General features: G+C 40.5%; 3 protein-coding genes across 3 annotated transcripts; 2 read left to right on the top strand and 1 right to left on the bottom strand.

Annotated features, from left to right (window-relative positions):
• Window positions 1-6,965: 6,965 nt before the first annotated feature.
• On the top strand, window positions 6,966-7,696 carry msmp2 (microseminoprotein, prostate associated 2). The gene is made up of 3 exons (XM_041045051.1): window positions 6,966-7,074; window positions 7,296-7,404; window positions 7,522-7,696. Exons 1-3 carry the CDS (start codon window positions 6,966-6,968, stop codon window positions 7,694-7,696), a joined length of 393 nt encoding a protein of 130 aa, XP_040900985.1.
• Window positions 7,697-8,320: 624 nt separating this feature from the next.
• nbn (nibrin) lies at window positions 8,321-18,525 on the top strand. The gene is made up of 17 exons (XM_041045031.1): window positions 8,321-8,463; window positions 9,492-9,613; window positions 11,075-11,202; window positions 11,331-11,490; window positions 11,580-11,683; window positions 11,768-11,885; window positions 13,372-13,562; window positions 13,704-13,804; window positions 13,921-14,053; window positions 14,161-14,369; window positions 14,466-14,634; window positions 15,052-15,715; window positions 15,883-15,972; window positions 16,143-16,283; window positions 16,690-16,803; window positions 16,886-16,935; window positions 17,667-18,525. Exons 1-17 carry the CDS (start codon window positions 8,433-8,435, stop codon window positions 17,698-17,700), a joined length of 2,559 nt encoding a protein of 852 aa, XP_040900965.1. The 5' UTR covers window positions 8,321-8,432; the 3' UTR covers window positions 17,701-18,525.
• A 9-nt stretch (window positions 18,526-18,534) lies between these two features.
• Window positions 18,535-24,157, bottom strand: osgin2 (oxidative stress induced growth inhibitor family member 2). The gene is made up of 6 exons (XM_041045032.1): window positions 23,579-24,157; window positions 23,361-23,453; window positions 23,062-23,198; window positions 22,785-22,976; window positions 22,575-22,666; window positions 18,535-22,484 (listed from the first exon to the last, which is right to left on the bottom strand). Exons 2-6 carry the CDS (start codon window positions 23,425-23,427, stop codon window positions 21,311-21,313), a joined length of 1,662 nt encoding a protein of 553 aa, XP_040900966.1. The 5' UTR covers window positions 23,428-23,453; window positions 23,579-24,157; the 3' UTR covers window positions 18,535-21,310.
• Between the last annotated feature and the right edge of the window lie 3,045 nt (window positions 24,158-27,202).

Genomic DNA, 27,202 nt, shown 5'->3' on the forward strand with positions numbered 1-27,202 from the left:
CATAACATATATCATGTAGGTAAGATTTACTGCAGGATTGTTGTATAGACTTGATTAGTTTTAGCTGGGTGAACCCAATAACTGAGTCAAAAAAAAAAAAATTTAACCAAAGTGGAACACTTAGATAACATTTTAGGAAGGCTATGTGTGTATGAGTGTTTACTCATACACAACACTACACTACACACACACACACACATACACACATACACACACACACCTCTTTGGTCTTTCAGGGCAGTAATTGATAGTATGTGAGAATTCACAACATGCTAACACTGTACACAATAGTCAGGGTGTGGGGTTTAATAGATGCAAGGTTGTGAAATACTCACACACTAACCTGTATCCTGGTTGCACAGGTAATGATTAATGCATGCAAACTGTGAGACAAACAGAGCAGGTGGAAAGAGAAATGTTGACCACCCCACATAGTGTCTTTAGCTCTACAAAATCCACTGTGTTCAGACTGTCGCCCATCCCTTTCACAGCTCCAGTAATGGAAAATTTATGTTTTTACGTCACGATGTCAGTTATTTGACAGCATGCAAATAGGAAATACAAAGAACTCTGAACCAGGAAGGAGGACAAACAGAGAGACAAAATCCTCCTCTGTCTCTTGTCGTTGTCGCTGTTCAGCAACACAACATCTGATCTCATTCAAAGTCTTTTTGTTCGGCAGTACATTATGCTTTTTGGCCTTTGGTTTTCATCAAGTTGTTTTTCCTCTGTTAGATAACTCCTTTACCTCCAACACTAAAAACACAGTATAGGTATTGAATAATCATTGCTAACCTTGTCTGCCCCTTTGTTTCTTAGTGACCCTGCCTCAGGGTTCGGGTGTGTGTGTGTGTGTGTGTGTGTGTGTGTGTGTGAGAGAGAGAGAGAGAGAGAGAGAGAGAGAGAGAGAGAGAGAGAGAGAGAGACCAATCAGAGAACCCAAAGCCTTTGTCTGTCACTATGTATAAACTTCACTCTGTTATCCTGGTGAAGCTCTGTTTGTGTTCTGGTTAATCACAAAGCATCATCTTTTCTGTTGGAGAGTGAATTTTAAATAAAAATGTTTGTTGTTTTTTGTGTGTAGGGTCATATTTTACACATACTTACCTCCCAGTGCCCTTTGAAACACACTTGTTAGATCATACATGCTAATGTAAGGAACAATGCTGGCACAGCAGGTTTGTAAAGTTTTAGTTAGAGATACATTAGCGGGTTTTCATCCCTCTGGAGCATTCTCAACAAAAAATTAACAATTTTGTTCACAAAGGTAATAATTATTGTAAGACTACTAGATTGTATTATACTGAACAGATGTTTCTGGTATTTTGTAGACTCCCTGTAAGGTTACAAATTTATTGCAATACATTTATTTTTAAGATTTTTTAGGGGCATTTTTATGGCTTTATTAGAAATTAGAAAAATAGTGGAGAGTGGACAGGCAATGGGCAGCATTGTACCCTGAAGCCATGAAGGCTCCCCATTAAATTATATTCATTTAAGCAATTGCACAGAAATTGTTATGGACTTACACAGATTCCTCATTTGTCAAAATGAATTACTGGATTTTGGATTTTGCCCCTTTTTCACAAAAGTTGATAGTTAGATATGGATGTTGTGCATGATTGGATGTTTTAGTGCTGCAGCCTTACACTTGAGTGTCAAATCATATATCAGTGTTTGTCCTCTGAGCTAAATCTGCATAAACTCAGGCTCCAATAACATTATCAGTTCATCCAAAATCAAAGCAGCTTTGGCATGTTCAAGGATTTTTTATTTTAAACCTTTTTTTTTAGTCTTTGAATCTTTAATATATGAGCAGAAAAGTGTCATAACTTTGAAGCTAAACGAGGTAAATGAGTTTTGGGTTTTTTTTGTTTTTTTTTTTGTATTTTGTAGCATTTTGTGGAGGAGATAACTAATGACTGATAACTTACATATGAATCACTGGGCTGAAAAAGTCATGCTTACTGATGCAAAGGATCAGAGATCCTTTTTAAATAATTTTGCTTCATATTGCTTTATATTGTATACTATCATCTCTCACTTTTCCTCGCACTGCTCTCCATCTGTGAGAGATTAAAATACTCCCCCCAGGCTCACAATTAGGCAATCAGAGGGCTATCATTCCGCCCCAATAGGCTCACAAGGTCAGCATCAAAGCAGGAGAGGATACAGAGAAGGGGGGGGGGGGGGGGGGGGGGGGGGAGCAGTCAGTGTGACTGATGTCATAAACGAGGGCTGTTGTTCATGAAATGTACTGAAATTTAATCTGTGTGTGTGTGTGTGTGTGTGTGTGTGGAGAGAGAGATTTAAAACAACATGTATAATGTACCTTTGCGTTAAAAATAGTACTGATGTACTGATGACGTTGTTTGATATTTGTAGATCAAAACATGACACAGGACAGATATTTCTGACACAGTCAAGTACCGGATGTCTCTATGAATCATATACTGTACAGAAATTTCACATCATCTCTACCTGTTCTACATCTGTTTCTTGCTGATTGAAAAACAAAAATCCTCACTCACCCACAGATGAAAGTGTATACTTCATTAACCATTGTATCCAGCAGATAATGTGAAGTCAACATGTGTTGGAGTCTCACACCACCCCACTGACCACACAGATGGAGTGATAGTACCATCACCAGTCATTTTAAAAGCCAGAGGTCACCTTGACTGTGGAGCTCATGCTACTACTCACTGTGTAAGCAGCATTTCATGATGTAGAAGTAAAGTTATAACTTTTACTACTGTGTGTATTGCTGGGTAGTTTAATCTATAGCAGTGCATCCTATCCCATAAGTACAACATTTGGGTGTGAAATGTTGTGGAGCAGAAAAATAAGTACCTATTAACTGTAATAAAATGCAGTGCTTAAGTACATGTACCAGATTAGTTTCCACCACTGCCAAACACAAAATAAGAGACACACAAATAAAATAAAAAAGCACCATAAGGTTTTTACAGGACTACAGTGAAAATGTTTCGGTTGATTGTAATCAGTTTTGAGATTGTATGTTATGCAGGAAAATATGCAGCCCTGCAGGTTCCACAGCTTCTGTGGCAGGTTGCCATTTCTGGATGAATCTCTTGATATCGCCATGCAGTGTGTGGGTCGATTTCTCCACAGGTAGCCTAATATCCAAAAGTAGTATTGAAAACGTGTCCTTACACCAATTTTCCACTTTTGAAATAAAATAGAAATCATGCGCTTTCTATTGACAGAAATTTGGGTATTGTGAAGGAAAATTAATTTTACAGATGCTGACAGAGTAGAATTCATTGTTACACATTTTATTTACAAGGTTTTGTTGTGCTGTGCAACTATCTGCCCCTTTAACACCTTTATTGTTATGAAAGTATATTTACGGTAATGCAAACATACATCCTTAAAAGAAGTTATTGTTTAAAATGTTTGTTATTTAATATGTTTGAATTTTGAATTCAAACACATTTTATTTGTAACAGGGTACAACTAGTGACTTAGTGAAGTGACCATCATGTGTTCAGGTTTGCCCTCCCTGCAGGCAATAACTCAAAGTTATTTGACTCTGCCTCTGGGGTCGTGTGTGTGTGTGTGAGGGAGTTCACAGCAGGATGAACATCACATCTATTGATCAGGCTAATGTGGGCAGGAAAGGCTGCAGGCCACAGTAGCTGATCAATATACCTCTAATTACATTGGGCGCTGGGTGTGTGTGTTACTGAACGAGCGTGTGTAGATGGTCCCCCCCAAACTCACAGGGTTGTATATATAAATGCTGTCCCACTGAGGAATTGCTCACTCACTCAGCCACAGATCATAGCTTGTACATACATTTAACACTTAGTTGTGAATCACTTTAACCTCTTCTTTACCAGTTCTTGCACTGAGAGGACACGGGGACAGCATGTATGGATAAAGAGAACTAGTAAGTACCCCTGTGTTTGTATTTGCATGTGATGTTGAATTTGTTTAAAGAGCAAAGTGTTTCATCCTGAGAATCTCGCCTCTCCTCTTCTTGCTTTTGTCGTCCACTGTTTCCCATCAACCCCATGTTTCCTGAAGCAAATGCTGATCACTGATAGGTGACCTCAAAGGTGATAGGTGACCTCGAATGCTAACAGGACCCCCTTTGTTGGTGACTCCCTCCCTGCAAGGCCTTTCCTCTTTTTTATCCCTCTTGTGTTGGACAGGTTGTTCAGGTCTTTCTCCATTGAACTTGTCTTGTACATACCTCATGTACACAAAGGAATTGTCCCACATTCAGTCTGAAACAAACTGAATTGACAGTATTTGTCTCCTTCACTCCCATTTTTATTCACTGTCTTTCTTTTCTGCTACAGGCTTTTCAAGTCTGCTGAGGCTTTGACTGGCCAGAGGCTGTGTGATATGTTTGATATTCGGTTGTTCTTGTGCTTTACCATGTCAACTAAATATCAGACATATTCCTACAGAGTCTGGCAATGACTTCTGGTCCTTTTCCTGTACCACTGAAAAAAAGATCTGCATAGTCATATGTACAGGTAAATGGTTTTGGACAGTAAAGTTTGCAACAGGTGTATCATTTCAAAATATCATTTCAGTTGAATTTTTATTTCACACACACACACACACACACACACACACACACACACACACAATCATCTTTTTAGCAACTTTTTTTTCTTTGTTGCAATAGGATCTAAGCATGAAGTACATCCTGCTGCATGAGCAAACAGACACTTTGACTGGCACCATAAAGGTCTGTGACATTAGGGAATCATAACCTAGTCAAATCTGATAACAGCCAGTCTTATCAGAACAGGGAGAAGTCAGTCATTTCACTCCCTCTTTTTTATTCTCTGAATGTACAGTCTTACATCTTTTGCAGCTCTGCCATTTTCATTCCCCAGCTAAACCTGATGAACCTGTTTTGCTTCTTTGTCAGTAGCTGTGTGCAAAGAATTACTTTTTCTTTTTAATCCACAAATAAAGCCTCATGGCATGATAACATCGTCTGCAATGATTCATTCTCCACATTCCTGATTCATGACCCATTGCATCAGACACAGTGAGCTATAGGCTTCAGTTACTATTTTTATACTTTAATTACTTGATTTTACATAGAGGAAATATTCTTTTGGACTTTGGCTAATGAAACTTTGTCCCTCCCAGTCAATGAATTCTTTAAAGAACATTTTATTACGTAATAGTCTATTTTCAAAGGAAGCATAATAAATTACATCCTAATGTGCCCAAGCCTGTGGGAGCACTGGCTGGAAAATGAGTGGTATGTGAGAAATAATGTGATTTGTAATCATATTAGTTGCTGTGTAAGAGTACACTATGACAAAATGACATAATGACATTTACTTCAGAACTACAATATAATGTGAATACCTGACCACTGAAGGCCTGTTCTCATGTTTCAAAGTTGTACATACCATTGTTGAAAATGTTCTGACAACCATTAGGAAACTGGATAGACAGGATGTGATGCACAGAAGCCTCCTGAGGGAATCTATTGAAAATGTGAATACATCTGAAAAGTTGCATGGAAGAAAACACTCACGACAATGTGTGTGTTGCAGCACTAGAGGGCACCTGGTTTGACCCTGACCTGTGGTTACATCTGAAGACCAGTTTAAGGCCTGATTTTAAATCTATTGTTCAGGGATTGGAAAAGATTGTGTGTTTACAGAGGGTGGGTTAAATTCTGAGGAGGCCTGTAGGCAGTGAAGTCTCCTCAAAAGTGACAAACAAATCTGTGTGTGAGTTTTTTTGTCTGTGCATGCATGTTATCTGAAGACTCCGGGTGGTTTATTCAAATAAATCCAAGCACAAAGAAGGTATCCCATCCTCCAACACAAAAAAACCCCTCAAATTCAACCAAGATGCTCTCAAATGTCATCCCCCCTCCCCTGCTTCAGAAACAAACCACACACACGACACACGTGACGTAAAACCGCACCATGTCAGAGGTTAATAGGAAAACTAAAGTTCACTGAATCATGTAAAACCATATTCAAATCTTGTAATTGGCATGATGATTCATTAACAATATGACATGAAACTGAATTAAGCAACTGATGTGCATCACTGAGTTAGATGATTTGAGAGTTGTAAGAGAAATACAATTAACAAGCATTCTTAACAAGCACCTCTTTTTGAACGCAGCAGAAATGATGTCCAAGAAAAACGAAACAAACAAAAAACAAACATTTCTTGTCAAAAATACTGAATGTTTTTCCATTCAGTATTTTATGCTTTAAAACATATTTTCTTTGAATGTCACAGTAAAATAGCATCTGGATGCTGAGCAGGGGTCAAAGGTTCATGTGTATGTACACACATGTGCAGCTCCTGTGCACGACAATAGATCACTGGCTGGTTGTCCTGTGGATGGTGTCACCAGTGTGATCTAGAGATAGGGTCAAATGGCACCCCCTGAGTCAAATGTTATCTGAAAGGGTGCACACTGTATACTCTGGGGCAATTTCTGTGGTGCGCTACAAGAGGGGATGACGAACATTGTAATAACAAAGCTTGTGTGTGTGTGTGTGTGTGTGTGTGTGTGTGTGTGTGTGTGTGTGTGTGTGTGTGTGTGTGTGTGTGTGTGTGTGTGTGTGTGTGTGTGTGTGCAGACATAGAATAGCAATTAATGAGAGGGAGGGGGTGGACAAATAGCAACGAAGAAAGTAGAAATGAGCTCGCGATAAAGATGTGCTGGTGCAATATAAATATCTGAGACCACAGGGAGAAAGTGCGTCAGTTCACGACTGGCACTGGAGAGAAGACACAGAGAGCAGGAAGGAGAACAGAGGACAACAGAAGAGGGTGAATGAGAGCAAGAGACACAGAAAGAGAAAACACAGCAACAGAGGATTTTTGTATAACAGAGTGGAAACTTCACAGTAGGTAAGACACAACCTAGCATTTCTCTCATGTAGTTATTGTGATTTTTTTTTTTTAAATCTGTGCATTGATTTATTACAGAAATGGCAAATACAGCAGGAGGGGTATTCCTGGCTTTACTCTTGTTCATAAGTGCCAGTGTTCCATGTTTTTCTGTGTATAACAGCGGGGAGTGCTTCTTCAACACCAAAGGTACAGTGTTTGAGTGTGTGTGGATTATCCATAGTTATACAATGAATTACCCAACAGTATAAGAAGTAGTTTAACATTATATATTTAATGTGGTTTTTAAAGTTTTGAATGCAGCACTTTCATTTGTAGAAGAGTATATTGTAGCATTTCTACCTCTACCCAAGTTAAGGATCTGAATCTTTCTTGCACCACTGACAGTAACTGATATTCCTCATATTCAGGGACCTGTGAACACATGGGACAGGTATATGGGATAGGAGAGAGCTGGATCACCAGTGACTGTTACCGATGTGTCTGCATGGAGCCTTTTGGAGTTGGATGCTGTGATCAGTGAGTTTGTTTTCATAACTTCAATACACTCAAAAAAGTACTCAACATATTTCGGTGTAGCACATATATATGTCCATGCATATGTATCTATGCCCTGCTCTCTAATCTTCCCTACAGTGAATCTAAACCTGTGGACTATCCAGACTGGTGTGAGATCATCCGTAAACCTGACTCTTGCACTAGTGTTGCAGTGATGAGAGCCAATCATAAACTACCATGCCTCTGGGGACGAGGTCGTCTCAGACCAGCTGCAGGCCAGCCATGGAAATCTGACAATGATCCTATATTTTGAGTTGAGCAATTTAAAAAAAATAGCAATATAGCAATGTGTGATGTTTATTTTGAATTGAATAAAGGCCACAAGTTTTAGTTTTATTATGAAGTTTGCGAGCGATTAAACCATGCTGGATTTTACTACAAAATTTGTAAATAGCTACCACAGGAATTGTCTGTTACTTCTATTTATATGTATCATCTCATACATTTAAACTGTACTCATGGTTGTTGTTGATGAGTCAATCTGAATGTCTGGTCTATTTCTGGTTCATGTTTTCAGATTCAGTAAAAACTGTGTGTCTGAAATCTGGTTTTGTCACATGTGTTACTTATCATGATACCTAATAAATATTGATATATTTATTAGTAAATTTTCCACCTAATTATTTGTTTGCTGTATACCTTATATTATGCTGGATATTTTAATGGCACTACCAAGGATGAAGGCATTTTTTTTTACTCTTCACTAACAGTTTTTCCTCTCCTAGAGCACCTGTGGTTGTAGGGGACACCTTAAGAAATTTCCCTCAGAAATATACAATATTGAATAAATAACATAGGTGAAGTCTAATTTGGGACAAGACTTTTATTTTGAAGAGACAAAATCGGCGCAGTGTTTGTACGTCAGTCGGTGGTGCGGGGTGGGTCTTCACGTTGTTGGTAGTTGTAAATAGACTAGTCGTTCTAAAATGCTGTCTTCTTCCTTATTAGCTGCTGGTTTTAATTTATGAAAAGCAACACACAGACGTAAAATGTGGATACTGACACCGCTGCAACCTGGAGGTAACTTTGTCTTTCGTGGCGGACATTTTACCGCCAGCTAACACAGCTAACTGATTAAACTTCCAAATGGAGTCCGCTATGCTACCGTGTGCCGACATCTATGATTAAAAAATAAACTAAAGGTAGAAAATAAATTGTTTGCCAGCTTTTTTCGTAGGGTGCATACAAACAGTCTTTGGTTAACATCTACCCGAGTGTTTATCAGATGTTTTGGGTGGAGGAGGGGCTGCCAGTAACATTTGCCATGTGATGATACTGTAGCTAAGAGAGTAATAAGAAAAAAAGTTATTTGTTTTGTTTCACGGCAAATATACATGATCAGTTTGATGTTGTCTAAACATGCCATTGGCTGAAGAACTGTTTAAAATTTGGCTTAAGGCAAATTTAAATCAGTGCAGTTCCTTTAACAGTAATAGTGGTACAGTTACGTTATTAAATAACAGTGCAGTTAACAGAAAAAAACCTAAATCATTTGACTTTTGGTGTGACCACCTTTTGCCTTTAAAACAACACCAATTCTCCTGATAAACTTTGTGCACTTTCACAGGTAGGTTGTTCCAAGCATCTTGGAGACGTTGCTACAGTTCTGTGGATTTAGGCTGTCTGTGTGTACTGTCTCTTCATGTAACCCCAGACCGACTCTGTGATGTTGAGATCAAGGCTCTGTGGGGGCTGGGCCATCTGTTGCAGGCCTCCTTGTTCTCTTTGTCTCAGAGGATAGTTCTTTACGACTCTGGCTTTATGTCTGTGCTTGTTGTCCTGCTGCAGAATACATTTGGGACCGATCAGACACCTCCCTGGTGGTATTGCTAAATCTTAAAAATCTAAACATCTAAAGTGCTTAAAACCTGTGCGTGGTGCTGAATAATGTCCACATTTTATTATATAAATAACTGCACATAATACTCATATTTATAATAGACATTGAAGCGTGCAGTGGAGGACATATTATTTTCATTAGACATAGTTTACATGTTGTTTTTGATTCTGCTTTGAAGAGTCCGTAAATTGCCTTCTGTCATCCACAGGTGAGACCCACTATCTCCTCTCCAGTAAAGAGTACGTGGTAGGGCGCAAGAACTGTGACATCCTCCTTGTCAATGACCAGTCCATCAGCAGGGCTCACGCTTGCCTCACTGCTACTGACCAGGTGAGAGAAAATTGGGCAATGCTGGGATGAAATGGCCAGAGAATTGCTGTGTGTAGTTTATTCTTTACATGGAATGAATATGTGCAGCAGAATAAACTGTGCTTAAACAACCGAAATATTATGTTCCTCCAAGGGCTCTGAACAATTACACCAACAACTCCAAACACATACAAGACTGCATGTTTCTCCAGCTGGAATGTGATGTGTTAACCCTGCTGACCAATGTGAACAATGGATTCCAACTGCGACAACTTTTCATGGCAGAAAAAAAAGAAATTAAAAAACAGTATTCGCTTGGCACAAGGCAAGAAAAGACAGACTAACCCTAACTCTAACTAACCCCCCAGCATCAACAACACTGTAATGCAGCCACTCTTACTGTCTATCCCATCAGTATTATTCTGTTGAAAATCAAACTATCAGCCAACATCACAAACAGCAACTTGAGCTTGGGAGTAATTTAATATTACCACTTCCTGTCCTGAAATAAGATCCCATCCTGATGATGTGAAGATCTTGATATAATTTTCAGTGGTATAAATTAGTGGTAAATAGCAAATACAAGGTAAGATCTCACACAAAGTGAGATCTGACACCAATTAGAATTAGACTAGAATTAATTTAAGAAAATGTTTGTGACTCTGTATTACCACACAGATCTGTGGGTTGCCCATTAGTTTGCTTATGTAAGTGTTACAGTACATAGATATTATACAGTACAGAGTCTCATACTGATGTTAATAGTTTACAGAATTATCAATATGTTAATTTGTCCATATCACCCAACCCTTCCAGTAAAGTAGATGGGTAATATAATTTCATTGGGAAAATGTTTACCTGTGTGATGGCAGAAGGTGGCGCTGTTGCACTGGTCCTAAATAAGTGAAATTGTAAACTACATAATTGTGGTCAGAAGTGTAAAATTAAAAATTAAAAACTCTACAGCCTTTGGTGAGTAATACACAGGCAAAATAAATGTACATAAGTGTAATATTTTACTGCCCGGACCCAGATAAGCGGCAGATCATGACATGACATATTACAGCTGTATGTTGTTTTACAAAAATATGTAACGGTGAAGCCTCCACTTCTTTTCTTGTTTGTAATAGTTATAGTTAGAATAGAATAGTTACTTAATGTCTTCAGTAATATATTGCATATTAAAACCATCCCAAACTCTTCTAAAATAGATTTTTCTTTTTATTCATGTTTACCAGAATCATCTGGATATATTTTCTGATGAAAATCCTTTCAGTCTTTCTGTTTATTGTGTGCACTTTCATTCTTAAATTCATAAACCTATTGTACCATAAGATCATCTAAAAGTTATTCTATATCTGTTAATACCGAAATTAATTTACATTTCCTTCATTTCAATAAATAATTGAACAGAGAGATGTAGGATGGTTTGTTTGACTGTTCAATAAATTCAGTTGTTGGTCTCATGTATTTTACTTTTAGACCCTCACATTGAAAGACACTTCCAAGTATGGCACTTTTGTCAACGGCCAGCGTGTGACAGAGAACTCACCAGTGAACCTGAAGCCAGGGGACAATATAACATTTGGGGCTTTTTACAGTAAATTCAGGTATGTAACAAACATGACCTGGTCTGTTGTGTTTTACATCACAGAACCATGATACATGTAACACAAATTCTTTCTAAAGCTATTGCATTATATATCTCCCTCACTGTTTTTTTTTTCTTTGGTCTCAGTGTGGACCTTCAGAAGCCAGTGGTGTGTTCGTCATGTTTGGATAACGATGGCAAGGCGTCACTGTCTCAGGCCCTGCTGGCTTTGGGTGGAAAGCTGGTCAACACATGGACTCAGGACTGCACCCACCTGGCTATGCCCTCTGTTAAAGTCACTATCAAGGTCAGAACCAGACCTCATATCCTCACTGGCACATGTGATGTGTTTGTCCCTGAATATGTGCTGACATGCATATGTGTTTTCCTAACTAGACTATTTCTGCTCTGCTGTGCTGTCGTCCCATCGTGAAGCCGGAGTTCTTCTCAGAGCTCAAACAAGCTGTTCAGCAAAAACTGCCACCTCCTAAAGCTGAGAGGTACAATGCAATCCATCCCCATGTATACACATCAGCTACACTGAATCAATCAGCATCTCATCTGTGCTGTTCGTTGTTTGTAAGTTTCATCCCTGAGATTGATGAGCCCAGCTTGAATAAAGAGGACGTCAACCTTGGAGTGGTTCCAGTTCGCAAACATCTGTTCTCTGAAAAGAACTTCATATTCCTCAGTGCCAAACAGGTTTGTCTGTTTCTTCCTTTGTGAGAACCTAATAGTGTTATCAAACTCTGTAAACCACTACAAAACATTTTTTTAGAAATGAGCACTTGTTATTGGCTGTATAATTGCCCATGACCCAGCTTGTTTTCCATTCATTAGCTTAAAAATGATGGAAAGTCACATGATCTTTTGAGCTTCATGTTTATCAGCTGAATATCAGTTGCCAGGCAGCCGGCAGCCTGGGGATCCTAAGGGAGACTCGCTGCTCCAGTGGAGAGCCTGCTTTTTACAGGAGCTGCAGCCAATGTTCATTTTTACTTTTATAGGATCTATAAATTATTTTCTAGATTACTTGTAATAATGTGTCCAAATTGTTCATCACAAGTTACGAGACCTAAGGGTTTTGAATTAGTATGTTTGTTTACACAGTCTAATCAAGTAAAAGAATGTAGATTTTTATTTAATAAAAAATCATTATGACTAAAATCATTAGCTCATTTAAAATTTGCAATTAAATTTTTGTCAAACAAGTGATTAATTATTTGACTAATCATTGCACCATTTTACTGGTGTGCCTTTACTTCATGCTTGCTGCTATAGAATACCACAGCTATAAATCACACATGAATGAAAGCCTGAAACTCCAGATGAGGTCAGGTGCGCTGGACAGCATGTGCACATTATGAAACCTCATCAGGAACAGCAGACTTTATATGTGCCTTAGAGACACAGCATCATCTAAGCAACCAGCCGAGAGCTGGAGGACTGGCTGGCTGCAGTGAACAAGTCAGGCTTACCAGGTAAGTTTAAGGCCTGGATATACCAGCATGGCACCCTCCCTTGGATTCTCTGGCCCGCCTTGGTCTGTGGTCTCTCAGGCTGGTATCAAGGTGAGGGACAGGATGGAAGCGGAGGGCAGCAGAGGCTGTTGATGTTGCTGAGATGCAGCTAAGCCACAGGGCGCAGACGTTCTGCCACACCCATCCAAATTGTTCTAGTGGGGGAAGCCATATTCACCAGCTTGTCCTCTGTGCTTGAAGAAAGCAGCCATGGAGAACATTAGCAGACACCATCTGCAGTGGGATTAACCATTGCAGGCCCCTACACAAGACCCAAAACACCTGATGACCCCAGGAAACATCACTGATGTTGTGTCCTGGTGCATCACAATGTGATGTATGCTCCATTATCGACACAACGGTATGAAGCGAAGTCTGATGTCTTCTGGACATTTGAAAACATCTCTTATATAAAATTACTTCTGCACATTCATCCAGTGTACATTAGTACAGCAACACTATAGAATATCCCCTGGAACAAATGCTTTTATAATAACTAAAATATTTATGGATCGCTTAAAAAGGTTGAGCCTTCAGTTAGACCAACAATAGAATGGAGGCACTTCAGCTTCAACCAGGATAAAACAAAATGATGGGGACACCCAGTATCATGCTCCCTCTAATCCTACATGCGGATTAACACTGGTGCTCTTCTATGATTTTTGCAGCTGAAGCGTCTGAGTGCAGCAGTGAGTTTTGGAAGTGGTAGGAGCCATCTGCTGGAGGAGGGCTCCCTGCCCCGGGACCTGCTGGAGTCTCCACAGAGCTGTGTGGTCGATGTTATAACAGGCAGCTCCCAAACTCTGCTTCCTTCCTCTACCACAGAGTGGGCAAACTCTGTGAAGAACATTGTTCAAAGGTTTGCACAAACACTTGTTCTTCTTTGGAAGTTTACTCAAGTGCATTTTGGTAATTTACTTGTTGAGCTCTGTGAGTGATTTGTGAAAGCTTTAAAACTCTCTCTCTCTCTCTGGCATTTTTCCTTTTTCCGCTGACACAGAAAAGGCTTTCGAGTCATCCCAGAGTCTGAAATTGGTTTGGCTGCCATCTTTGCTTCCTGTGACAAGTACTGCAATCCATCCAATCTAACTCCAGACTCAGGTGGGTGACCAGGCAGAAAAGCACTGATTGTTTTCTTGAATTTTATTTTGTATTAAATAATTAATTAATTACATTTAAATTTCTTTGATTTTTTTCTGTCTTCATTTGTGTCTCAGAGTCAGTACCAAAAGTGAAACCCAAAATCCCGAGTGCTTCGCTGTCACAGAGCGTGACGGTGGATGAGACTGTTTTACCTGCCACATCTCAAAACATCACTGCATACGCAATGAACACAGAGCCATCAGAGAGGTACCGACAGACACACATCAATCTCATGTCAAAGTTGTCCAACCTTTGCACTCTTCTGTCCCTTCCAGAGAACCTGTTTGATGTGTGTAATTTTATGCATTTGCCAGATCAGAGCTACATGGGGTGATGGGGGTGACGGCGGTAGGAGAAACTCCTGAGAAGAAGCAAAACCGGAGCACCATTCAGCATCATGGATCCAAAGTCATAGCTGAGACGGCTTCCGCTCAGTGCATCGTGGCTGACACAATGAGCTCAGCGTTCAACACTGTTGACAGCACAGACTCGCAGAGGAAGAAGCCTGAGTCTAAACTGACAGGTCGCTGCAAGAATGAATTACAGATAAACTGATTCACCTCACACCGATTCTGATAATGTAAATCTGATTTGCCAGTCAATGTTTTTGCCTTTTCAGGTGAAGGGAGTAGTGGTATTAGGTCCCAGCCCTCCATTCCTAGGACCAATGGTGGCGTGAAGACATTCTTTCAGAAACAATCTCCTCAGAAGCCAAAAATTCCTGCACAAGGTTCCCCACAGAAACAGTCAACTCTTACAAATTTCTTTCAGCCAGTCAACAAAAAAAGGTAAATATCTGCTCCTTGAGCTTTTAGAGGACAATGCCAATGTTTTGCTTTTTTTTTAATGTAATGCAGCGCTGGCTTCAGTCAATGTGCAGTTGACAATGAACATGCCTTTGACTGAGTACAGTAAAAGCAGACATGATGTTTACTCCCTGCAACCCTCAACAGTTTAGAAAATAGATTGATGGATGAATAATGTTTAATTTGATGAGCCATCTAATGCTCATGTTTCAAGTCTCAGCAAACTGATTTTCATATCATAGTGAGATGAAGAGAAAGCAGTGATACTACAGTATGTATTAGCTATAGACATGTGCTAGGAAACTTTCCAAAACTGGAGTTATGCAATGTCATTTTTGATAAATATGTAAATAAGAAAGTCTGTTCTTACCCATTGCCTTGTTTCATCTTTTCTTCAAGGCCATTGGACGATGAGTTCTCCACCGTTATGTCAGAGCCAAAGCGGCCTGTGCTAGCATCATCCCTTAGCAGGGTACAGGCGCCAAACACTTCACCCACGTCTAAAGAAACATGTTCTGACGGAGTCCCTGCAGCCACATCCCAGACTCCAATGGGATCAAAAGCTGACCTGTTCACAGGATGGTCAGAGGCTCCGGCACACGGGGTCCCCCACGCTGCCCAGGAGGAGCTACGGAGTAGAAAGAGAAAGGAGATGGAAGCAGAGATACAGATGGAAGAATTAGAATCTATCATGTCTGAAGATATGGATTTCTTTGATGAGCAACCCTCTGTTCATAAAGGCCAGCAAGCACAGCTAAGAGGGCAAAGTTCAGCTGAACAGAAATATAGTTTAAATACAGTGGAGGCTTCATCTTCAAGCAAGAGGCAGCGTATTTATGTAGAAGAAAATGGAACCAACAAAAGGCTGCTGGCAGGCCTGGAAAGTGCCCATAAGAACCAGAGCCAAAAATCTGAACAGCATATTATCTCCATCAAGACAGAACAGGTTCATCCTTCAGAATACAGCACAAGTAATCACGAGTCCAGCAAACCTCCAAATATGTCATCTGCCATTAAAAGTGACAACATACAGCATTTTAAAGATGAGGCATCTTTCATTGAGGTGAGGAGAGATTTGCTCTCAATTCATCTGTTTACTTCTTCCTTCTGTAATCTAGAGAAAGGAAATTATAACTGTCTCCTCTAACACACAACTGTTTCACTTTGCAGTTTCATATGCAATTATGTTTCACAGTTACTACTCATTTTTCACCCTTTGTGTTCCTGTAGGACTTAGATCTACTCCAGGGAGATGTTTGCCAGCCTGAAGAAGAGACAAAGACCCCTGTGAAACCAGTTATGATCAAACAGGAGGTCCAGGTAAGTCCTGTGAAAAAGCTCTTACTCTCTCTCTCTTCCTCCTTTTGAATAAGCTTCTTTTTTTTTCTAACTGTACCTAGATGCTTTGATTTCTGATTTAAAGTGGATTGAAAGTGCATGAACACCATGTTACAGTTGTTTAGATCACTTGATGATGTGTTGTTTTGCAGGAATCCAGGATTGATGAAGACCTTCCTAAAAAGCTGGTGTTAGTGGAGTTTCGATCTCTCACTGTGACCGCACCTCCCAAAACCAAACCAAAGCAGATGCCGGGCAACAGCTACACAAAGAATTTCAAATGTTTCCGCAAGGTCAGACTACAGTGCTAGTGACACAAGCCTCATTTGAAATTTAAAGACACTACTTAAATAAATTATAAATCTCACAGCAGACTATATAATGCCTGTAGCTGCATATATGCCAAGAGATGTAGTCTTTTCCATCCAACCACACCAGTGAATGTAGAGCACGCCAGAAACAATAAGAAACATTTTTCATTCTTCATTAAGTGTCCATTATTTGCGAGACAGGTTTTCCAATTTTTTGTAAGTTTATGAGATGTCCTGATGAAAAGCATCATCTCCAACAGTGAGCAGTATGTTCAAAATCAATTTTCAACCACAAAAGCAGCAAAAGTACAAAAAAGAAATCTCAACAGGGCCATATTCCTTTTTTTTTTTTTTTTTCACATGAACATCCTTGTGTGTATATTTACAGAGCCAAGTGCCAGGTGCAGAAGGCTCACACCATATCATTAGAGGGTCTGATCTGTTGGTTCACAACAGGGGCAAGAACTCTCATCTGGATGAATGGCTGAAAGATGCAGCTGAGGTAATTTTTGTTGCTTTCTGTCTTATCTGTCTGTGATCTGTCCGAGGCCTCCGTACATGATTTGAGCCTATGTTTGTTTCAGGAGGAACGTCAGAGCAGAAGGGATGAGACTGTGGGAGACAACCTCTTCAGGTGAGAAAGCCAATCATGTCTCTTTGTTGGTACGTCCCTCTGTGATTTAGACCTCAGCTCATAAACACTTAGAAAGAGCTACTTTACTTTCTACACTGTGTCTTTTGTATTAAGACATGCTCTGTCCCTCGCTGAGTACGCGTGATAGTCAAAATAGAGATTGAACAGAATCAGGTGCAGACAACATAATTAACTGAGAATCATGGATATGGGGCGTCTGTAGCTTTAGTTTAGCCAATCAGGGTGTAGTAATTCTTTCGTCACATCGGTTACCAGGGCAACAGGTGATGTAAGCTGCCGATGCTGCTGCTGCCGCCGCTGCCGTGTTTTCTTTGACTAAGCAGAAAAGAGACAGTCTGAGATTGATTTTGTGTGTGCCTGTGTGTGTGTGTCTGAGTGTCAAGGCTGAGCTGTTTGATCACTGAGTCATGCTCAGTCAGTCATGCGTAGCCGGGGAACAGACTCTGCTGCTAAGAAAACAATCCGGTATTTTTTTTGGTAGGACTAAACGAAGTTTCCAGACGTGGTTTATAGGAAGCCTGTTTGCTTTCAGCTGTTCAAACAGTGTCCATGTTTTACAGCGCTTAATTTGGGCCTTAATTTGTTTTTATTGTTTGTTCAAAAAGCCTCTAAGGACATTGAGGAATGATCCATGAGGAATGTTAAAAGCCCATCCTGACAAGCACAGACCTATGAGATAAACTCTTTTGTGTGTCTGTGTGTGTCTTTAGGTACAACCCCACCAAACTAACCAAGAGAAGATGAGATGCCTACATCTTGAAGTCCTCCAATGGGAATTAATTTCAAAGACACAGGAAATACTGCAATACTCCATCAAGACCATATGAAAAGGACTCGAGAAATAACTTCATAAATAACTCCTGTTGTCTCTATCTGTATTTCAGCTATAATTATGATAGATGCAACATAGAGTTAACGCTTCATATCCGCTAAAATTTTCAGAAATGTTTACCAGTGTTCTCTTCTTCCTGTTCTACCTTTCTATAAATGTCTGTATGTTCTCTGCTCTACTGACAGCAAGCAATGTAACAAAAGAGCCTTATGTTTAGATATTTTTCTGTTTTTATTTGTCAATAATAAAAAATATGGCATACAAAACATTAAAAACTCTTCAGTACAAGAGAGCATTAAAACTCTACATGCTGAAAGCAGCTTTTCCTTCGTTTTGAAGTTAAGACCAAATGTGTTCCCTGGTTTTTAGCTGAACTAGAAACTTGAGAGGGATTCAAGTGTTACCGTTTCTTTAACGATTTCTGATGAGTCAACCCTTCAGGCACTTTTACAGATCTGAAACTGTTCAGATAAGCAGTCGTCATGCCAAACATCCACATGTCCCTTCATATTCACAGCAAGTGCCATGTACAAGTTGAGAGTTAACTCAGCATTAAGCATAAATTGTGCAGTAATAAAATCTGTTTCTTTCATGAGCAGCAGAGTGGCCAAGAGAAGTTAGGAGACTGACCTTGAAACAGTTGGTTTCTCTAAATTGCAATTATTTTGCTTACTACTTAACTACCTACTTGCAAGTTGCTTTCTAAAATCAATACACGTCTGTATTAAAATGGAAAATAAACGGATGGGCACAAACTAAACCTGTCAGTGCTTTATTACACAAGCAGATTTGCTCTTGGAGTTGACAGTAGTGGACAGGTATGTCTGACCTGGATGTAAAAGGGTCATATATTTTTTTTTAAATCTTTCCTTGAAGTAAATTCAAAACATTAAGGGTTATGTCCACTTTTGAGTCACCCAATCTCCTCTGCAGTCCTGTTTTTTTTTTATGTACTGGCTGAAACTCTTAACCACGTCTGTCCTTGTAGCATTTTTCTGTCTTCTGCTCAAAGCAGCTGCTGCTATGCAGTCATTCATGCCTGCATGCATATATTTAATATGTATATCAAAACGATATTCAGAAGTCAGTGAAAAAAGCATCAAGGAATAATTCAGCTAAAATTCAATATTTAACACACGTAACAACATTTTCACTAGTTAACTGTTATATGATTACCAAAACTTAAACAGTAATGTGTTAAACTACTTTGTTAGTGGAAAAATTAATGTGACTACGTAACATTATTTAGTAATGTTTCACCCCCAACAGTGACTATGACTACTGTACTGTATGAAGGGGGAAAAAATAATAATTTCCCTACACAGGGATCAAAGTGTCACATCACAATAAACAAACCTTGAGCTGTGCGTGAGCGGCACACACAAAAAAATTATTCATATGGCAACACACTCTTGCAGACAGTGTTTAAAAGATTGAAAGGAAGCAAAATATAGCAGAAATGGAAAACAAATTGCTACTGTCACTGCTCATAAGCTTTCCAAACTGTTATTTGGCACTTAACAGTAGTTTAGTAGTAGTAGTACTTTGGCTGTTTACCATGAAGCTGTATTAAAAAATGGCAGAAGAATTTATAGATACACACATACAGAGTTGGGCGATATGGAGGAAAAGAAAAAAGCTCTACAAGTCAGCATGAATTGGGAAATTACTGGTGACTTGTTGGTGTAGCTCAGAAATAGATATAGAATAAATCTGACTTGGTATTTGCTGTCTAGTGTTTCACAGTATCAAGAAAACCCAATGACATGACTACAATGACATAGGGTCAGTAATAAATACTGATATATTAACATAGTCTTGTACACCAGCCATATGAATAGTTTCAAGATGGCGTTTAGATGTCTTCACAGGGATAGCCAAAATGTTAAAAAAATAAAATGCTTAATGTAATCACAAAAATACAAAGTGGATGCTAAGATTTGGTTTGCTAAAAATAAAAAAAAAATAAAAAACTATTTGGATAATATGATTGTAAAAATGGGAAAAGTGTGTTTTTCCTGTTCTGTCCATGTGTATCTGCATGAATTCTGCTGGATATAGATCAGCTGGCACTGATTCTGACACTGACTCTGCCCAGAGTGACAAGAAAATTTACGCTAAGCGTTTCAGTTGTGGCATCAAGATTAACGAATTATGACAGCAAGAACTGTACTTTTTCACTATGTTCTTGTCATTATGTGACTGGCAATTATCTTCTAAGATAAAAGTGAAAGGACCATACTGGCGTTTCTTGATATGCTATTGTCTGCAAATCACAGTACTACTACACTCAGTAAACACAATGTTTTTAGTTTAAGGTTTAAAGCATGGGTTAATTTGGTGAGAGGTTTCCATGTATCAGAATAGAGAGTTGACTGCCAAAAGGCAGAAGCATTCACAGTTTTTCTGGAAAATCAAATCCAGGAGAAAAAAAATAATATCAAACATTATTACTGGGAAAAACAGTGTGCATTTAGTTGTTTCTTGTGCTGTTTTTCTGAATGCAAATCTAAATAATTATAAAAACTGCTAAGATTTTCACTGTTCACTAGAGTGGAATGAGAAGATTTTCTCATTGTATGGAGGTAAGTATAAAAGAAGAGAAATGTAAAACACCAGAATGATCCTTTAATGACCATGGGTTTTTTTTTTTCAGGACACTTGGATCCAAACTTGCCGTCTGTAGTAAAATTAGCAGATGGTGCCCAACAATACATTCAGATCTGCAAGTGAAATTATTTGCATAGAAATCAAAGCAACAGGTCAGAATTATTAGACTTTTTTTTTTTAAGTATATGGCTCCAACTACCTACAACAGCAGCTAAAAGAAGAATTACTTAAGATTAAAAAAGATGGTAGGCTCAGAATAATCAGGAACATTAACATTACATTACATTGCGTAGCCATGAACTTGTCGGTTCACACGTTCTGGGATCAATCTGGTGTAATGAGGTTATGCTGCGTAGATTTCAGATCATGGTAAGTTTGTTAGCGGGACCACAGATTGCTCTGCGGGTGCCCATGTCTGACACAACTAAAGCTTTATGTTGCATAAAAAATTAGAGCAGTCGCTTCTACATTATAGTATTGCGTCCTCTAAAGTTTAGAAAAACAAGACTTAAATTGTGATATGACAGCAAGTAAAGTTAGTTAGCAAATGGATTAAAAGACACATGGTGAACGAATAAATAACCCTGATGAAAATAAGGTCCCATTCAGTTGTGAGGTTACAGATTGACTAGAAAACACTGGCACATGGTAGCTTGGACTTGTGGGGACTTCTTAGGAAGTCAGACAATACCCTTGAAAGATGTCTTTTGTTTCTTTAGAAACTAATTAGTATACATCCACTGTCTTTTTGGTCTCAGAAAGTTGTAAAAATGCCTAAGCTTTGATGAGAAAACACTGCATTAATGATTAAAACATATTAAAACTCCCCAACACCTTTTCCATCAGTTGGTAAAAGGACTCAATCTGTGCCCTAAAACCAAAGTGTGCTGCTCTTTTTTCTCCATCATGTTTTCAGATGAAGTTATTCCCTCCACTGCTGATTAGCTTCCCTTTCTTCTTGAATCTCTTCAGCAGACAGGAGGCGATGCCTAAAGCACCACCCTTCAAAAAGCGAACAAAGTTGTCTCCCACCAGCGGACCCATGGCAAACAGACCTGGCTCCTTGGTACACTCAAAAGTGTAGGGGTGGATATCAATGGGGTTCTGCTTGCAGGAGATGGGTTTTGTTGGATCCTGACCCAGGTACTGACCCTGCCCCTTCAAGAAAAATAAGTTCGGATTAGTCCCAATCAGCACCAGGACCATGGAGATCTTGAATGCCTTGAGGGAGTTTTTCCCCTGCAGCAAACACTTCATGTCAGACTGAAAGGACACCACGCAGTGTTCAGGGAAACTGGTGTAGTCAGGAAATAGGCTGACACCGCCATTACCAGCCATGCTACCTGTGGCAAGTTGGGGCTTTGGGCACATCTTGGCACATACAGAAGAGGCAATACTAACTGCCTGGGGTCTGTTAGGAGCAGAGGAGGGAGCCACATTTGTGTAGGTCTGAGAGCACATCATGTTGTACACTTTGTGGTACTCTGGGTACAGGGTCTTGGGCAGCTGCTTGAAGATGAGATCTGGGTCGTCTACGCTCTTACGAAAGACATGCAGCACTCTGATGTTGCTGTTGCAAGCACACAGAACTGCATCTGCAGCACTCAAACCAGCACCTACAATTAAAACCGGATCAGAGTTCATGTCCAGCTTTCTCCGGCTTACAGCCAAGCCCAGGTCTGAGATACTGTGGAATACAAATGGTAGATCCTCTCCCTCTACACCTAACCGAATCGGTGAATCGGATGCACCAGTGGCCAGAACTACATTCTCAGCAAACAGAGAGAAGGGGACATGAGTGTCGTTCTGCACCTGCTGGTATCCCCTTACTTCCCAGAGAGCCCCCCCTCCTCCACTGTTTACACACTCAACTCCATTTCCCTCATTCCCACCATCTCTCACCCCCACATCTCCTTGATCAGTGTGCCCATTTTCCAGACCTCCCCCCTCGTGCCCCCGCCAGAGTTTCTGGACGGAGGTCACATAGGTGTTGTCAACAAAATTCTTTTGGAGGCCCTTTAGCTTCACATAGTTACGGTAATAGGATGAGATCTCCTCTGGGGTGGCTCTGTCACTGGTTACATCCCTGGAGAGAGAAGAGATAGACGATGAGGAACAAGGTAGCACAAAATTAAACGGAGGCTTAAACCCCATCAATCTTGTCCCCTGTCTTTACCTGCGTTTCCCGCTAGTCAGGTCCCTGTAGTTGACACCGGGGAGCTCCATCCAGATGCCAAGACTAATAGTCAGCATGGAGCCTTCCATGGCCTGAGGAGGGAAAAGAGTGGTTGAAGAAAATGCGATGTCAAATAAGGACAAAAAGAAAAGGATTGCCAGAAACAATGGATTATTATAAAGGTGTGAAAGATTAAACCTTGTAGCTTACATGCCAAGCACCTCCTGGTGTTGCCTTCCCCAGCACCAGATGTGGGATGTGCTGCTGCTTGTCCCTCCTCCACTGAAGGACAGGAGGGAACTCATAGCCAAAGTCAGCATTGGGGTGCAGCAGTGTGTCAAAAAGCACAGCTACTGGATTCCTTGACCTCCCCTCAAGACCTTCACTCAAATATTCAAGATCCTGTAAGAAAATGTCCCTATCATGACATACCAGGGTGACTGTGAGGTCGTCTGTACACATGCAAGGAATTTGCAGGTGTTTTTACCTGTTCAGTGATGGGTAGGTGCTTGGTCTCCTGCAGTTTTCTGTATAGTATCGGGTTTGGGTGGACAGTTGCTATATCTAGGTAGGGCTTGTATCCACTCAGCAGGTAGGACAGACAAATGCCTGATGGCCCGTTGCCTGGAAACACACCCGGGTTTGGGAAATGGTGGATTAGCATCACAACAGGCCACATGGCATAATGTGATAGAAGATAGACTGAGAGAGATTTTAAACTGTGGACCAAGGACCAAGTCAGTGTGCAATGATTAAAGCTCAGGAGCTTAAGGATGAAAAGCTTACCTATGATGACTACTGGGACAGTAGGTGGGTGCTCTTGTGGCAGAGTGGTCTCTTCCAGAAGAGGCATGGCTGCAGCCTGGGCCAGAGCCGGCACTGTGGAGGAACAAAATTATAGAAATATGAAGAACATTCCAGATGTTTCTGTAGCTGTCCACTTGATATTCAGCTAAAAGCAGAGCCTCGTATTTCTGGGTCAGATTATTTGAACAGGTTCAAACCAGCTTGCTGTCTTTGTGTCTGCCCGTGTTGTTGTTGTCTCGTGATAGCTTAGATCCTGTCTCCATCCACCATCATCAGCTGACTCAGAAACACGGGCATTGAGGGGAGGAAAAAAAACCTTTATTCATCCTGTTATTGTACTTCCACACACAGCCATGACCCTCCCTGTCTGTCTGGGGCTTCACACACGTGGAAACACCCCGCCACAACAGAACATGCCCCCAGCTTTTCTCTTTGCCGTCCCGCCAACGTCCACACACCCCCTGTCCTATCAAACATGGCCTGCGGCGAGGCTAGCCTCTGTTAACCCCGGTACCGCTTCCCAAACAAAAGGGAGTTCTAATCAGATTTATGTAGGCTTGGGTCTGTTGTGAAACGTTGCCGGTGAGCATGTGTAGTGTGTGTTTGTGTGTTACGCGACAGTGCCATTGTGTGCCCGCCGGGCAGCAAATCCCCCCTGATCACTCCTCCGAGTGGGCCCTAATCCCACTGGCCCTGTTTATGTCTTTACCGCCCCTTTCAATGGCAGCGGGATGAGAATGTGGTCCTGGCATGCTGACAGACCAAACCATCAGAGGTCCTCCTCCCCTCATACCCACCACCACCAACACACACTCACACACACTCCCGCCAAAACATTACACATCGTCCACAGCAAGCAGTGCCCACTTGCCCCAGTTTCAAACTAACCAAACACTGCCCACACTGCTTTTGTCTTATCTCCCAAAACTCTGGCTCACTTCCCTTAAAACTCCCATGTCTCCCTGCTGCCAATACAGTCCGCCTCATTTCACGTGCACCCCTCTCTCCCTCCCTCCCCCTGTCTGACCTGTGTCTGCAAGCCAACCGGTTGTCTTTGGTCGCTGGCCTGTTTACCCTTTTCAGTGAAAGCACTAGGATTCCACACACCTGACTACCCTTTTTGGAAAATGTCGTGCCCCCAGTTGGCAGGTTGATACTGGTATTTCCATAACACTGCTCAACTGGACAAACTCCACACTGTTTACAGGCCTAAAATTTGATTTTGCCAGAACTTTTGGACCAAAATGAATCTCTTACTGCATGTGGATTTAAGCAGATCCAATCTAATTTACAAGAATTTATACTAATTTAAGATCATAGTCTTATGTTTTGCGACAAATAACACAAAGGACAGTTCAAAATTACAAGTCTCCCCATATTTCTGAAAAAAATGTAGTATGTAAATCAGTAAGGAAGTTCATTCTTGACCTTAGCAATAGTATGTATGACAAAACAATCTCAGCTTGAGTAGAATGATTATAGAGCACATCGATTACTGTTGTTGCATCATGTGAGACCTAGACCCATTTAACAATACAGTTTTGTATTTTTGAGATGACAGTAGCAGTTGCAGGAATAAATTATGAGGATAAGTCAGTGTGCTTTATTCTGTGACACTGATATTTAACACAATTTCATTAAAGACCAAAGTAAAAACAGTTAAACTGCATTACATCCACAAACTGCTGTACCTGAAAGGAAAAGCCCAAATAAAGTAAAACACAATACACCCACAGCCGGAATGTGATAAGAATAGAAATGCCCAAACCCAAGATGTTAGTTGACTTCGTTTTGGTTTTGGTCCATTGTAGCTACTCTCTTCTGCCCTTTCATGCGCCAACGTGTGCGCTTTTTGCAGCATGTGTGGAGAGGACGGATCATACTTTTCGAGAACATGGTGTACTGAGTATTGTGGCCTACAAATGGAAAACAAATGAAACTTAAAGCGAAATACATGGCTTTGTTACGTTCACTGTGGTCAATAAAACAGCATGATGTACATTTTGAAGCCTATGTGTAATTTAATTGGAAACAATGCCTCAAGCTGGGTTTTTATTTATTTTATTTTATTTATTTTTTTAAACTTTGTCTCCGTTTGAAAGGTGCAGTTTGTTTTTCACAAGCCAACAACTACAGCCTCATCTCTGGAACTTGTGCTGCCTGGGTCAGTTACAAAATCAGGTTCACTTCAACCCAGCTCTAGCTCGGTTATAAATGTGGATGTTGCTGCATCACAGGCAGCACTGAAGGAGCTCAATGATGAAGGCTCGTAGTGTGTTACCCCATCATTACACTTCATCCTCATGGACCCACACAAGCTTAAACCAACCCACTACGCTCCCGACTCCAAGCAGCAGTCCTTGCAGCCTGCGTCCAATAAGGCACACGGAGCACATGCGACAGCGGGTATGTCACCATCATTGCATAATTTAGGTCAAACACACACACTCACGGACATCCGCAACACTCGGCCAAGAGCAGGATATCTTACCGCGCTGTGATTTATCTCTCTATCTCCCAGTCGCGTCCTGTTATCACGACCCACGGCTCTAACCGTTTAAATATAGGCAGACACTGGTGGGAGGACCTATCCAACTGTCCGGGATCTTGCATGAGATGATAAGCCAACCTCTTTCTCGTCAGCACACACACATACACACACTTAGACACTTACCTCCGTTCAGTTAAATCCGAGCAGACCTGGTATGTTCAGGTCTGATCAGCCTGTAAATGTCGTTTGAGGGGCAGATCTTCTCAGTGTCTTGATGGCAGAGTGTGTGTATGTCTTTCTGTGTGTCTGTCAGTCTGTCTGTCTGTGTGTGTGTGCGTGTGTGTGCGTGTGCATGTGTGTGAGAGAGAGAGACTGAAACCGGGTCCTGCGTTTGCTTTTGTCATCACATGCGCATCTCTCTCTGCACCGGCAGGCGTGAGCGCGTTCACGGACAGAGGAGAGAGCCGGAAGATCAGAGCATCTCTCAGCATCCTCACTACGCCGCCGACTCTGTGCTGTTCACTGACTGTCGCCGACTTCTGTCTTTAAAAAAAGCATTGCCCAAATTTTAGTTATTTTTAAGACATTTCCAGTATTGTTCATTATTGTCTCTGCCCTTATTCAACCTAATAAAACCCTGCTAGAGCAACCTAGTTATTATTTAGGCATCACCCCACAATATAAGCCAGACCATTGCTGATTTACTAAAGCCAGTGTAATACTTATATTTGACAGCTGCTTTTCATTGATAAATACTACAAAATATCTCTATGGCTGTGTACAGTTGCATTAAACCTGCTTATAAACCATTTAATAAATGCTTATCTTCTTATTTTAATAGTAAATAGGGTCATTTAAAGTAAATTGTTACCCACAATAGAAAAAGAATAATGTTTTGTTAGATACCTTTACCAACAAAGAGTCAGTGTGGCCTCAAAATAAGAATAGAAGAAACTTGAACATCCACAATATATTTTGTGCAAATCCTGCCATTATGTTTTCAAGATCCAGCACCTTTTCATGTATGATACCACAGGCAGAGAAGAATCTTTGACCATCAAGTGATGATTACAGGTGAGGAGGTCACCAGAATCATTTCACTTACCCTCTGAGGACTCCGAACATCCATACCCAATTTTGTGGCTCTCTCGTTGACCCAGTTGACTCTGGACCAGTGTGTTGGCCTGACAGCAGTAGGCTCTGCTGTTTGGGGACAAAAACTTCATGAATTATACTGCATGTTGAAAAAAATGTTTAGTTTTTTAATGTTTTGCAAATGAAAATGTAACTTTCTACACTTTAGAAGAGAATTATTAAATAGTACATTTGT

Source organism: Toxotes jaculatrix, chromosome 8, assembly GCF_017976425.1.
Source record: "Toxotes jaculatrix isolate fToxJac2 chromosome 8, fToxJac2.pri, whole genome shotgun sequence".
NCBI lineage: Eukaryota > Metazoa > Chordata > Actinopteri > Toxotidae > Toxotes > Toxotes jaculatrix.